Here is a 13,347-nt window from a genome sequence, read left to right as displayed (position 1 = left end):
GTTGCTGCATCACAGTTGAGAATGCAGCACAGAAGAATGACCTTGGGTTCAATCCCAGTGTCACTAAGTAAGTCAATAAGCAGTCAAGTGGCCGGGCGGTGTACTTGATGTGATGTGCGCTTTTACCACTGGATAGGAATGGCTCCCCCTACCAGCCAGTCCCAAAGGGTAGCTGTAGAGTAGTGTCTGATGTGGACTTTTGTTGCAGAAAGGAATTTCGGTCATTGGCCCTATACTGTAAGGTCCTGTGAATACTTGTGTTTTCAATTTTTCCTTGGAAAATTCTTTTCTCAACACTGGAGCGGTTCATTCCAGTCTAACTCCTGTCGCAGCCTTCTGATGACTCCTTTCCCTGTTCCCTTTCTCACCTGTAGATGTTGGCCGATGATGCAGAAGCGGGTGCTGAGGATGAAAAGGAAGTTGAAGAGCTGAAGAAGCAGGGCATCAATCCGCTGCCCAAACCGCCCCCGGGTGTGGGCCTCCTGCCCACCCCGCCCCGGCCCCCCGGCCCCCAGGCCCCCACCTCTCCCAATGGCAGGCCCATGCAGGGTGGCCCCCCGCCCCCGCCCCCACCCCCTCCTCCGCCACCTGGGCCCCCTCAGATGCCCATGCCAGTGCACGAGCCACTGTCCCCACAGCAGCAGGATATGTACAACAAAAAGATCCCCTCCTTGTTTGAGATCGTGGTGCGGCCCACAGGACAGCTGGCTGAGAAGCTGGGTGTGAGGTGAGTGGCCTGGGCAGGGTCCTGTCTCTCTGGACTTCTTGGAGTCACCGTCTGGGGCGAATGGCCTGGGGCCCAGACGCTCCATATGGAGCCCTCTGCACGTTCTGGGCTGGGGGCGCTGCCATCTTTCCTCAGCAGCTGCCTTCACAGGCACTGTTTCCTCCTCTAGGTTCCCTGGACCTGGCGGACCCCCAGGGCCAATGGGTCCCGGTCCCAACATGGGGCCCCCAGGGCCAATGGGGGGCCCCATGCACCCTGACATGCATCCGGACATGCACCCAGACATGCACCCCGACATGCATCCGGACATGCACCCAGACATGCCGATGGGCCCAGGCATGAACCCTGGCCCGCCCATGGGTCCTGGTGGCCCCCCAATGATGCCCTATGGTCCTGGAGACTCCCCACATTCTGGAATGATGCCCCCCATCCCGCCAGCCCAGAACTTCTACGAAAACTTCTACCAGCAGCAGGAGGGCATGGAGATGGAGCCGGGTCTCGTCGGGGACGCAGGTACGTGGGGCTCCTGACGGGACTGCCTGGGCACGGGTAGTGCAGGATGGAATCGAAGGTGAGACTTTCTTTCTTGTTCTGAATCTGTCTGAAAACAGGGTTCCATCTCCCATCCCTGTTCCATTTAATGGTTGGATATTTTTGGTGATGGGTTCATTGTCTTAAGGAGACCAAAAGGATTATTATGTTTACTATCACAAGGTTTGCTTAGTGTTTAAGAAATTTCACTCAGTGTACCTGGCCATGCACCTGATTCCTTCTCAGAAGTCAGGTATCTTGGACAAAGCTCCTTTTTCCAGACACTTCCGGTCTTAGAGCTGACAGTGTTGGCCCTGTGGCTCTGTTTGTCTTGTTCCCATGACTGGCCATTTTTCTTCCTTCTTTGTTTCTTCTTGTGCATTGGTAACATCTCTAGTGTTAGTAGGAGCTAGATGATATGTGTGGCCTGGGAGATGTGTGTTCAGCCCTCCAAAAGGAGGAGGAGAGGGCTGGAGGCATAGTGTTTGCTTACCAAGTACAAGGCTCTGGGTTCAGTCCCCAGCACCATCAAAACAACAAAAAAGAAAAGAATATATGAAAGGAGGGGGAGATTGCTCCTTGCCCAAGCTCTGAGATGGCAGGCTGCTGGCCTTGCCTTGGCTCATCTGAGTGGAGAGGAGCAGACTTCAAACGTGTACATAAGCCAATCCGCTCATTTCAATACTGGCCATTGTTAGAAGACAGTGTGGGAAGATGTGGGGAGAGGCTGGGTGGGAACGATTATTACAGTGCATTGAGATGGGTGGAGAGGCGGCAGCCGGGAGCAGTAGGCTCCAAGCTCAGCACCTGGAGATGGAAGAAGACCCAGGGTGCACAGGGCTGTCAGCGTGGCAGCAGTGACCTCCTGGCTGGGAAGAATGGTAGGGTCAATGAGGGTGAGGGGTAGGCATGGAGGCAGCTTCTGGGTGGCTATGGACTTGTCTAGGGTGCAGGGAGCAGGCAGTGGTTGAGAGGTGGCTCAGAATAGCTGTGTCAGGCCTCATGGTTTAGACACAGTGCCCTGGGGCCTTTGTGGTCCCTGAACCCCCAGGCAGAAGCAGCATGGAGGATGGGGTGCTTGCTGCACCCTGGTAGTCCCTGGCACAGCCAGGCCCCAGGAGTGGCAGCAGCACTTCTGTTTTGGCCATGTGAAGCATGGGTACCCACTTGTCAGTTGTACAGACATTTTGAGACAGTGGTTGGAAGAGCAGCCTGGCCATTTCCAGGCTGGAGGTGGAAATGTGTCCTTGGTGTGCGGATGGTGTTGGAGTGAGGAGCACAGCCTTCAGAAAGCCGCGAGGGGCAGGCTGTCTAGAGCAACTCACCATCCTCAGCAAGCTTAGATAGATGTTTTTCAAGAGAAAGAGTCCAAAAGTCAGCCCTTCTATTAACAGTGGGCATTTTTAGAGTAATTTGCTTTTTAAAGAAATTGAGCTGTAACTAGGCTTAGAGAAGATTCAAGGCCAGCTTCAGCAACTTAATAAAACTTTTGGCCACCTAGTAAGACCCGGTTTCTTTTTTCTTTTCTTTTCTTTCTTTTTTTTTTTTTTTTTTTTTGTGGTACTGGCATTCTACCTCAGAGATATACCCCCAGCCCTATTTTTTTATTCTTTATTTTGAAACAGGGTCTCACTGAGTCGCAAAGGGCCTCACTAAGTAGCAGCTGAGGCTGTCCGTGAACTGTGATCCTCCTGTCTCAGCCTCCTGAATGCTGGGATTACAAGCATGCACCACCACGCCCAGCTCTAGTGAGACCCGGTTTCAAAACAAAAAATAAAACAGGCTAAGCCAGGCATCGAGGCGCATGCTTGGAGTCCCAGTACTTGGGAGGCTGACACAGAGGATCGCAGGTTTGAGGATAGCCTGAGCAAATAGTGAGACTCTCATCAACTTACTGAGACCCTGTTTCCAAATAAAAGTAAATTAGGTCTGGGGACATAGCTTGGAGGTAGAATGCCCCTGGGTTCAATCCCCAGTAACACACACACACACACACGCTTGGGATATAGTGTGGAGGTAAAATGCTCTGAGTTCACTCTCTACTACCACAAAAGACAAAACAAAAAGCCAACCACTTACTGTTGTACGGTTTGCAGTTGTATTTGGGCTTACACAGCCATCGCATCATTCTCTCCTGACTGTTGTGGGTAGGAGGAGCCTTGGCTATCTTGTTCACTGGGGTCCCCAGCTCCTAGTGGGCATGGATTAGAGCGGCCCTGTCAGCCCCGGCGTGATCAAGTTCAGGCGCTAGGTGCAGTGTGGGACCTTTCTTCTTTCTCCTCCCCCCCCTCCTCCCCTTCTTTTCCTCCTTCCTCCTCCTCCTCCTTCCTCCTTCCTCCTTTTTTTTTTGTGTGTGTGTGATACTAGGGATTAAATCTGGAGCTATCTACCACTGAGATACCTCGGTGCTTTTATTTTTTATTTTGAGACAAGGTCTGGCTAAGTTGCCCAGGCTGGCTGTGAACTAGCAACCTCCTGCCTCAGCCACTGGAGTCACTGGGATTTCAGACACACGTCACCACACCTAGCTGAATCTTTTATTTATTTATTTATTTTTTTGTGCGTGTGTGGTACCGGGGTTTGAACCTGGGGAATTCTTCCTCCGAGCTACACACCAGGCCCCATTTTTGAGACAGGATCACACTAAGTTGTGCAGGGCCTCACCAAGTAACTCAGGCTGACTGAGAACTTGTAACCTTCTCGTCGCAGCCTCCCAAGCAGGGGAGTAGTGGCATGCGCCACTATGCCCAGCTCGCTCTCCTTCCTTCCTTCCTTCCTTCCTTCCTTCCTTCCTTCCTTCCTTCCTCTTTCCTTTCCTCCCTCCCTCCCTTCCTTCCTTCCCTCCTTCCTTCTACTGGGTTAAAGCCCAGGGGCATTCTACCTCCAAGCTATACCCCCAACCCTATATTTTATTCTTTATTTTGAAACAGGGTCTCACTAACCTGCAGAGGGCCTCACTAAGTAGCTGAGGCTGACCTTGAACCTGTCATCCTCCTGTTTCAGCCTCCCAAGTACTGAGATTGCATAGATGTGTACTTCCATGCCCAGCATTCATATGCTTTCTTTTTTTCTTTTTTTGGGAGGAGAACTAGGGATGGAACCCAGAGTCATTCTACCTTTGAACTATACCCCCAGCCCTATTTTTTATTCTTTTTTTTTTTTTTTTTTTTTTTTTTTTGGTGGTACTGGGAACGGAACCTAGGGGCCTTCTACCTCTCGACTACACTGCCAGGCCTATTTTATATTTTTTACTTGGAAACAGGGTCTCTAAGCCAGTGGTGGCTGGCTTCAAACCTGCACGATCCTCCTTTCTCAGCCTCCCAAGTGTGGGAATTACAAGCGCGCGCCACTATGCCTGGCTTTTTTTATTCTTTATTTTGAAACAGGGTCTCACTAATTGTTGAGGGCCTCACTTAGCTGAAATTAGCCACGAACCTGTGCTCCTCCTGTCTCAAACTCCCAAATACAGGGATTACAAAGGTGTGCCACCATGCCTGGCTTTCGTATGCTTTATATATTAAAGATTTGTCAGCTCTTCAATTTATAATTCTATTAGTTTAAGCTAAATTACAGATTCACTTTATTTTTGGAGGGTACTGGGGATGGAACCCAGGGGCATTCTACCTCCAAGCTATACCCCCAGCCCTATATTTTATTTTTTATTTTTTGGAAACAGGGTCTCTTAAGCCAGCGCGACTGGCTTTGAACCTGTCCAATCCTCCTGTCTCCGCCTCCCAAGCGCGGGTATTACAAGCGTGCGCCACCACGCCCAGCGCTATTCTTTATTTTGAAACAGGGTCTCACTGAGTTGTAGAGGGCCTCACTAAGTAGTAGTGGAGGCTGTCCGCAAACCGTAATCCTCCTTTCTCAGCCTCCCAAATGCTGGGATGACAAGTGTGCGCCACCACACCTGGCTTACAGATTCACGTTCTTAGCATTGACTGCATTTCCATTGCTCGGAAGTCCCAGAAAGGTAGAAGTGGCCATGTCACACTTAGGAAGGACAGCTCTCACTGTCCTGGGTTCTCACACACATTCACTCACTCTCACACACTCATTCTCTCCATTGCGTGAGGGTAACAAGGTGTGTCGCAGCCCATACGCTCTCTGTGGCTCTGGGTAGGTGGGGTGGGTAGAAGGAGGGAAGGCTGAACTGTCAGCCCTGTGCCTCTCCAGGGGCTTTGGGAACCCCCTCCCCCCACCCCTTCATGAAGCCGCACACTCACACATCTGTGGATTCTGAAGCCTGAGGAAGGAGGGAGGGAAGAGAAATTGCCCACCAGTGTCTGGGCTGATGTGAGGCTACGCAGCATTTAGATGTATTTTCACTCTCTTTTTCCTGGTTTTGGTAGCATCACCAGGATATACAGGTTTTGTTTTGTTTTGTTTTTATCACAAAGAGCCAGGTGTTGTGGTGCACACTGGTAATCTCAGTACTTGGGAAGCTGAAGCTGAGACAGGAGGATCACAGGTTTGAAGCCAGCCTCAACAATTTAGTGAGACCCTTAGCAACTTAGCAAGACCCTGTTTCAAAACAAAAAGGGCTAGCGGTATATCTTAGAGGTAGAATGCCCCTGGTTGCAATCCCCAGTACCACCAAAAGAAAAAAATTATCACAATGAACCATGGAGCTCATGACCTTCACAGATAACTGAAGCAAGGCGAAAGCAGGTGGGGAAGGTGAAAGCCCCAGCCAGCCTCTCTCCTGTCCTCATCCCAGAAGGGCCATTTCCTATCTGTCCTTTCAAAGCCTTTCCTTGCATCTTACAAACATGCACATGGTTCCATCCTGTCTCATTCATACGCATTTGCCCGCATCATCGAGCACTCAGTGTCATCCTTCCCAGTTGCCTCAGTGATGGTGCCCAGGCCTGGGGAGGGCTGGACGTCCACAGCCATCACCATCCAGGGTCTGCTTTTCCAGTGAAGGGCTGGTGGGTGGCATTGGCACCTTGAGGCCCTTCCCGACGTGAACCCTTGGTTCTTCCCTGCCACAGAGGACTACGGGCACTACGAAGAGCTGCCGGGGCAGCCTGGGGAGCCCCTCTTCCCTGAGCACCCTCTGGAGCCTGACAGCTTCTCTGAGGGAGGGCCCCCAGGCCGGCCGAAGCCGGGCGCCGGTGTCCCCGACTTCCTGCCCTCAGCCCAGAGGGCCCTGTACCTGCGGATCCAGCAGAAGCAGCAGGAGGAGGAGGAGAGAGCAAGGAGGCTGGCTGAGAGCAGCAAGCAGGACCGGGAGAATGAGGAAGGCACGTGTCCCCCCAGGGGCAGGGGCTCAGGCCCCGGCCGCCTTGCAGGGGAGAGGTGGGGACACCTAGGTCGCGTTTCCAGCGGGAAAAGAGCCTGTGGCCAGGGAAGACTCCTGTCCGGGGCTGTGAAGCCAGGCCAGGCTGCTGCATGTCCCTGAGAAAACTGGAGGTCATGACTGCCCACCTGTGTCTTGGGGTTTTGGGTGGGGGGCTTTTCTCTGGCAGAGACAGTGGCCGCAGGGTAGACCAGTCTGCCCTTCCAGAGGGGGCTTCAAGAGGCTTCATAGCTCTTCACTAGAGCATGCCCTCAGAGAGTGGCAGAGAAGCTTGAGTAGTTGAAATAACCAGGGGCATCTGGGCATGGTGGCCCACCCCTGTAATCCCAGTACTTGGGAGGCAGAGACAGGAGGAGTGCAGGTTCGAGGGTAGCCTCAGCAATTAATGAAACTCATCAACCTAGCAAGACCCTGTTTTAAAATTAAAAAAAAAAAATAGGGTTGGGGGTGTAGCTGGGAGGTAGAATGCCTTGGTCTCAATTCCCAGTACCACAAAAAAGAGAAACAAAGGGAGGGGGAGGAGGAGATGAGGGGAGGGAAGGAAGGAAGGGAGGATTAGAGGCACAGGTGCCAGGGGTGGCTCTGATGACATCCACTTCAGGGTGAAGAGGACAAGTGGTGTCTGGAGCCTGAAGCCAGAGGCCACGGGGTGCCCTGACAGGAGCCTGGGAGCCAGGGGGATGGCAGGAGGGGGGCAGGGCTGCCTTCCCTCGTGGTTTGGGTCCCCTGCCTGGGTCATTGTTGCTCCGCTTTTAGCACTTGGTGGCGCCAGCCCTTCAGGTGGAGGGCGGTGGCTGTGCATTGCAGGCCTTTTGGGCCTCAGAATCAGTGGTGGCTGACTCCAGAGAAAGATGCCCAGAGCCTGGCCTCGGCACAGGCCTCTATCTTCTCATCTTTCCCGAGGGCATGTCTGTTGGCTCCCGGTGGTCAGTGAGTTGCTGAGATGAGACAGACTTCTTAGAACAGTGTTGGCACAGGAGAACAGCTCTGCAGATGCCACCCCAGCCTGCCAGGGCCCCTTGGTCTTCTTGGCAGCCTGCTGCCAGAGGGCCTTAAGAGAAGACACTGGGTGTGATTGCGCACGCTAGTTCTTGGGGGCTGAAACAGGAGGATCGCAGATTCAAGGCCAGCCTCAGAAACTTAGCACAGCCTTCCACAACTGAGACCTCATTTGCAAATAAAAATAAGATAGGGCCAGGGAGTGTAGCTCAAAGGCAGAATACCCCTCAGTCCAATTTCCAGTATTTCCCAAAAAAAAAAAAAAACAAAAAAAAAAACAGAGAGAGAGAACACTGAGGTCAGCTGGCAGCAGAGGAGCCATTCACCTGTGAGCTGCCAGGGTCCCAAGAGCTGGCAGTGTGTGTGGCGGTCCCTCACACCTCCTGCTCCTCTGCTCCTCCTCAGGTGACACCGGAAACTGGTACTCCAGCGATGAGGACGAGGGCGGGAGCAGTGTCACCTCCATCCTCAAGACCCTGAGGCAGCAGACATCCAGCCGGCCCCAGGCTTCAGTCGGGGAGCTGAGCACCAGTGGGCTAGGGGACCCCCGCCTTCAGAAAGGACACCCCACGGGAGGCCGGCTGGCTGACCCGCGCCTCAGCAGGGACCCCAGGCTCTCCCGCCATGCTGAGGCCGCTGGCGGGTCTGGCCCAGGGGACTCGGGGCCCTCAGATCCACGGCTGGCTCGCTCCCTGCCCACTTCCAAGCCTGAAGGCAGCCTTCATTCCAGCCCTGCTGGCCCTAGCAGCTCCAAAGGTTCTGGGCAGCCCCCCACTGAAGAGGAGGACGGGGAGCGGGCCTTGCGGGAGAAGGCCGTGAACATTCCCCTTGACCCCCTACCTGGACACCCGCTGCGGGACCCACGGTCACAGCTGCAGCAGTTTAGCCACATCAAGAAGGACGTGACCCTGGGCAAGCCGAGCTTCGCCCGCACGGTGCTGTGGAACCCGGAGGACCTGATCCCTCTGCCCATCCCCAAGCAGGACGTGGTGCCTCCTGTGCCTGCCGCCCTGCAGTCTATGCCTGCCCTGGACCCCAGGCTGCACCGTTCCACCCCTTCAGGGCCCCCCAATGCCCGGCAGCGTGCGGGCACCTCCACAGACCCCAGTGCGTCCGGCTCGAACCTGCCTGATTTCGAACTCCTCTCTCGCATCCTCAAGACTGTCAATGCTACCGGCTCCTCAGCGTCCCCCAGCCCGAGTGACAAGCCCAGTGACCCCAGGGTGAGGAAGGCACCGACTGATCCTCGGCTGCAGAAACCAGCAGACTCCACGGCTGCCTCCCGTGCCAAGCCCAGCCCCAGCGAAGCATCCTCTCCAACGGGCAGCCCTAGCGGGGAGTCATCCCCACCGGCCACGGCTCCCTATGACCCCCGAGTGCTGGCGGCCGGTGGGCTGGGCCAGGGCAGCGGAAGTGGGCAGAGTAGCGTCCTGAGTGGCATTAGCCTATACGACCCAAGGACTCCTAACGCAGGTGGCAAAGCTGCAGAGCCGGCCACAGATACAGGCACCCAGCCAAAGGGCCCCGAGGGCAACGGCAAGAGCTCGGCCTCTAAGACCAAGGAGCCCCCGTTCGTCCGCAAGTCCGCCCTGGAGCAGCCAGAGACTGGGAAGGCCAGTGCAGATGGGGGCGCGGCTGCCACCACAGACAGATACAACAGTTACAACCGGCCCCGGCCCAAGGCTGCTGTGGCCCCAACTGTGGCCACAGCCACCCCACCACCCGAGGGTGCTCCACCCCAGCCTGGGGTGCACAACCTACCTGTGCCCACCCTCTTCGGGACCGTGAAGCCAGCACCGAAGTCAGGCTCGGGAAGCCCATTCGCTGGCAACAGCCCAGCCCGAGAGGGCGAGCAGGATGCAGGGTCCCTGAAAGATGTTTTTAAAGGCTTTGACCCCACGGCCTCCCCCTTTTGCCAGTAGTGTTAGACTGGAGCCAGCGTCCCTCCTCTCTATCCCTTCCCAGGACGATATTTAAGGGCAGCAACCCAAGTTGGAATTGTGGGTGAGGGAAGGGGTCTGGGTATTCTTTATTTTTCTCCCCCCACACACACACCTTTTTTTTTTAAAGTAGTACTTTGTTTGAGACATAAATTGTATATAACCATCTTCAGTTCTGGTCAGTGCTGCAGGGCTCCTGGACCTCTGGACTTGTGCACATGAATCACTGCGATGGCCGGGCCGGAGCTCATTGGCAGGACCCAGCCGTCACCAGGGATTCAGGGGGGTTCTGGGCCAGGCTTGACACTGCCCCAGGACAGAGGAAACAGTAGGTATGTGAGGAGGCAATGAAGGTCACTTGCACCAGGCTGCTGGGCAAGGTGGCGCCAAGTCTGCAGCAGGCCCGTGCAGATGCAGCTCCAGTGTCCCAGAACCGCAGAGCACCCTGCCTGCCTACTTCAGAAGGCGAAAGTGAAACGGTGTCACAGACGAGGAGGAGGCCTCCAGGGTGCCCTGGGCACTCCCTAGCCCTGGCCTGCCCCTGTCGCTTTGAATTCACACTCGGGGACCCCTCTCTGCCCCTGCCCTTCGTCCAGAGTTCTGAAAGTCATTGCCCTCCAGCTGGCATGGGAAACTCCGGGGTAAGAGTTGGACCTGGAGGCGGCAGCCCCTGGACAGCGGCCCCGGAGGAAGCCCCTGGAGCGCTGTTTCCGTCAGTATTACCTGCCTGGCCTCTGAGCCGGGCCCCTGGTCCTCAGCAGCCACAGCAGCTGGCGCTCCTGCACTGCCCACCCACCCCTGGAGACAGCTCAAGGATCCGTGGCTCGGCCGCTCCACCAGGCTCCTGGCGTGGGAGCCCGGGGGGCTCTTTGGCAAAATGTTTCTGCTTTCCTGCTTTCCTCACTCCTCAGGCTGCGTTATCTGTAGGGCATGAGGTATGATTGTGTTTGGGTTTCTTCTCCCCAGCAGAGAGATGCATGAGCTCAGGGGTTGTCGTGGTGTCGGGTTTGTGGGCACTTCGCTGCATGAAGAAGGGTGCACTGGGCCCTATCCAAGAGAGGGACCCGGACCCCACCAGGGCACGGGGACCGAAGGCTGAACCAGGATAGAGCAGAGATGTCTGCACCAGCCTCTTTCCTCAGCCCTCCCATCCTGCCCACGCTCTGTCCTTGGCCTCAGAGCCCCAGGGCACCCACCCTGTGGACAGGACAGGCAGATCCCCTCTGCCTGGGATCGCTTCCCAGACCAAGGGAAGTCCGGTTGCTGGCAGGTCCACCTCCTGTGCCCAGCACCTCCACGACCTGGCTGAGGCCCTTACTTACTAGTAGTGAGACCCAGCCAAAGGATGAATTCCCCTCCCTCCTCCTCAAGGTGGGAGGCTAACGGGTCTCCTGCACCACCCCCTATAAAGGAAAATCATAGCAACTCGTCAGTTTGGGGCCAGAAGCCAGCGTGGAAGAGGTCAGGCGCCTGCAGGACTCCACAGCCCCATGGGGCCAGTGCTCCGTGATCAAGTTGGTTTGGTTCTGTCTTTGTCTTTTTGTTTTCTATTGTTTTTAAACGATCATTAATGAGATTTGTCTTCTGCCGCCAGCGCGGGCCACAAAGCAGAAGTGGCCGCGGCGTATTGCAGAAGAGTATACAGTGTGGCAGGGCTTAGGGTTTGTTTGGGAATTTTTTTTTTTTTCTTTTTTCTCCTCTGAGAATTTCTTTTGTAAGGAAAAAGTAAATGCTTTTTTAAAACCGAAATCTGTGGATGAAATAGAAGCTGGAGCTCTCCTCTTGGAAAATCCAGCCTGAGAACCTCATGGGACTATGAATTCACCCGGAATTTCTATTCGCCATCAGGCCGAGCTTTTAAAGAAAAATTGTTCTCTAACCAAGATTGTAACAAACGTGTAAATACTATTTCAGAGTTGAAAGTTGATGGTGCAAATATGTATATAATGTACTGTATTTTTACAATGATTGTCGCATGACTCTATCCCACCCCCTTTTGTATTCCGTATCTGTCTTCCAGAAACCTTACCTGCCTTTTCTCCTGTGGTCTCAATCCAATAATTGTATTACTGCCATTAAAGGATGCAGTTATTTTAAAAACCCTGAGCGATCATCTCTGCACTGCCTAAACCCCCTCGCCTTGGGAGGAAACAGGAGGGAGGTGGGAGGAGGTGGGAGTGAAATCTTTGCAAACCTACTGGGCGGTTCTGTTTTGTTTTAGTGGCAGTGGAGACTGAACTCAGGGGCATTCTGCCTCTGAGATACACCCCCGGACTTATTTATTTTGAAACAGGATCTCAGTTTGCAGTCTTGTATCAGCCTCCATATGGTGGGATTACTGGGATTAGGCATATGACACTACACCAGGCTCTATTGGTTTTTTGGTTTTTGTGGGGTTTTTTTGTGCTGGAGCTCAAACCTAAGAGCCTCTTATATGTGCTCTGCCACTGAGCTACACCTCCAGCCCTATTGCCTTTTTTAAAAATCGAATTACAGTCCCATCTACTGAATACATTTTTCTTCAAAATTTTTGAGCTGGGGCCCTCCGCAACTCAGTGAGACCCTGTTTCAAAATAAAGAATAAGCCGGGCGTGGTGGCGCATGCTTGTAATCCCAGCATTTGGGAGGCTGAGACCAGAGGATCGTGGTTCGCGGACAGCCTCAGCTACTTAGTGAGGCCCTCTGCAACTCAGTGAGACCTGGTTTCAAAATAAAGAATAAAAAATAGGGCAAGGGGTGTAGCTCGGAGGTTGAATGCCCCTGGGATCCATCCCCAGACCTGAAAAAAATAAAATAAAATAAAATAAAATAAAAATAAAGAATAAAACATTGGGTACTGGGTGTAGCTCAGAGGTCAAATGCCTCTGGGTTCCATCCCCAGACCCGAAAATTATATATATATATATATATATATCAGTCTGGGGGTGTAGCTCAGAGGTAGAATGCCCTTGGGTTCAATCCCCAATACTGGGGGGGGGGGGAATTATATATATATATATATATATATATATATATATATATATATCCTACAGCAAAAAAGTTATTTATTGTGGAACTGAGAATTGAACCCAGGGACATTCTACCTCTGAGCTACACCCTCAGACCTATTTTTTCTTATCTTGAGACAGGGTGTCACTAAGTTGCAGAGGGCCTCACTAAGTAGCTAAGGCTGGCCACTAAACTATAATCCTTCTGTCTCAGCCTTCCAAGTACTGGGATTACAAGCATATGCCACCATGCCTGGTATCATGCCTGGTTTTTATTTTAAAACAGTCTTGCAAAATTGCTAAGGGCCTCTCCAAATTGCTGAGATTGGCTCCCAAGTACTGGGATTACAAGCATATGCTACCATGCCCAGTTTGGAGAGTCATATTTACACAAAATTACTCCTTCAGATGTTCATGTCACCTAAACATCCCCACAGGGCTGAGGATGTAGCTCAGTGGTAGAGGGTTTGCCTAGCAAGCAGGAGGCCCTGGCTTTAACCATATGATAAAAAGAAAATCCTCATAGAACTAAAATGAGGGGTGGTGCACACCTGTAATTCACTGCTGATTCACTGAGTAGAGTTCACAGTCATGAACAGACCAGAAAGAGAGCCAGGTGTGGTGGTGCACACCTGTAACCCCAGTACTTAGGAGGCTGAGACAAGAGGATCACAGGTTCACAGCCAGCCTGAGCCTCAACAATTTAGCAAGATCCTCAGGAACTTAGCAAGATCCTATTTCAAAATAAAGAATGGCTACAGATGTGTTCAGCCGGCCATGGTGGCACACGCTTGTCATCCCAGCATTTGGGAGGCTGAAATGGGAGGATCTGGGTTTGCAGCTATCCTCAGCTACTTA

At 53.3% G+C, this 13,347-nt stretch overlaps 1 protein-coding gene across 3 annotated transcripts in view; it reads left to right on the top strand.

Moving 5' to 3' along the window:
- ZC3H4 (zinc finger CCCH-type containing 4) overlaps nucleotides 1–9,484 on the top strand; it is a gene marked incomplete at both ends in the record, with an annotated part of 48,955 nt that extends 39,471 nt beyond the window's left edge. For 2 of the 3 annotated variants that reach the window (XM_080704269.1, XM_080704270.1), the window contains 3 exons: nucleotides 375–727; nucleotides 897–1,240; nucleotides 7,968–9,484. In XM_080704269.1, coding sequence (XP_080560395.1) covers nucleotides 375–727; nucleotides 897–1,240; nucleotides 7,968–9,484 — 2,214 coding nt within the window. Of the gene's footprint in view, nucleotides 1–374; nucleotides 728–896; nucleotides 1,241–6,255; nucleotides 6,508–7,967 lie in introns of all 3 variants that reach the window. The other variant, XM_080704268.1, reaches the window with a different exon arrangement.
- Nucleotides 9,485–13,347: the final 3,863 nt, after the last annotated feature.

Source organism: Muscardinus avellanarius (genome assembly GCF_963383645.1).
Source record: "Muscardinus avellanarius genome assembly, chromosome: 10".
NCBI classification, from domain to species: domain Eukaryota; kingdom Metazoa; phylum Chordata; class Mammalia; order Rodentia; family Gliridae; genus Muscardinus; species Muscardinus avellanarius.
Note: the sequence above shows the minus strand (reverse complement) of the source record. Positions and strands in the feature narration are given on the sequence as shown.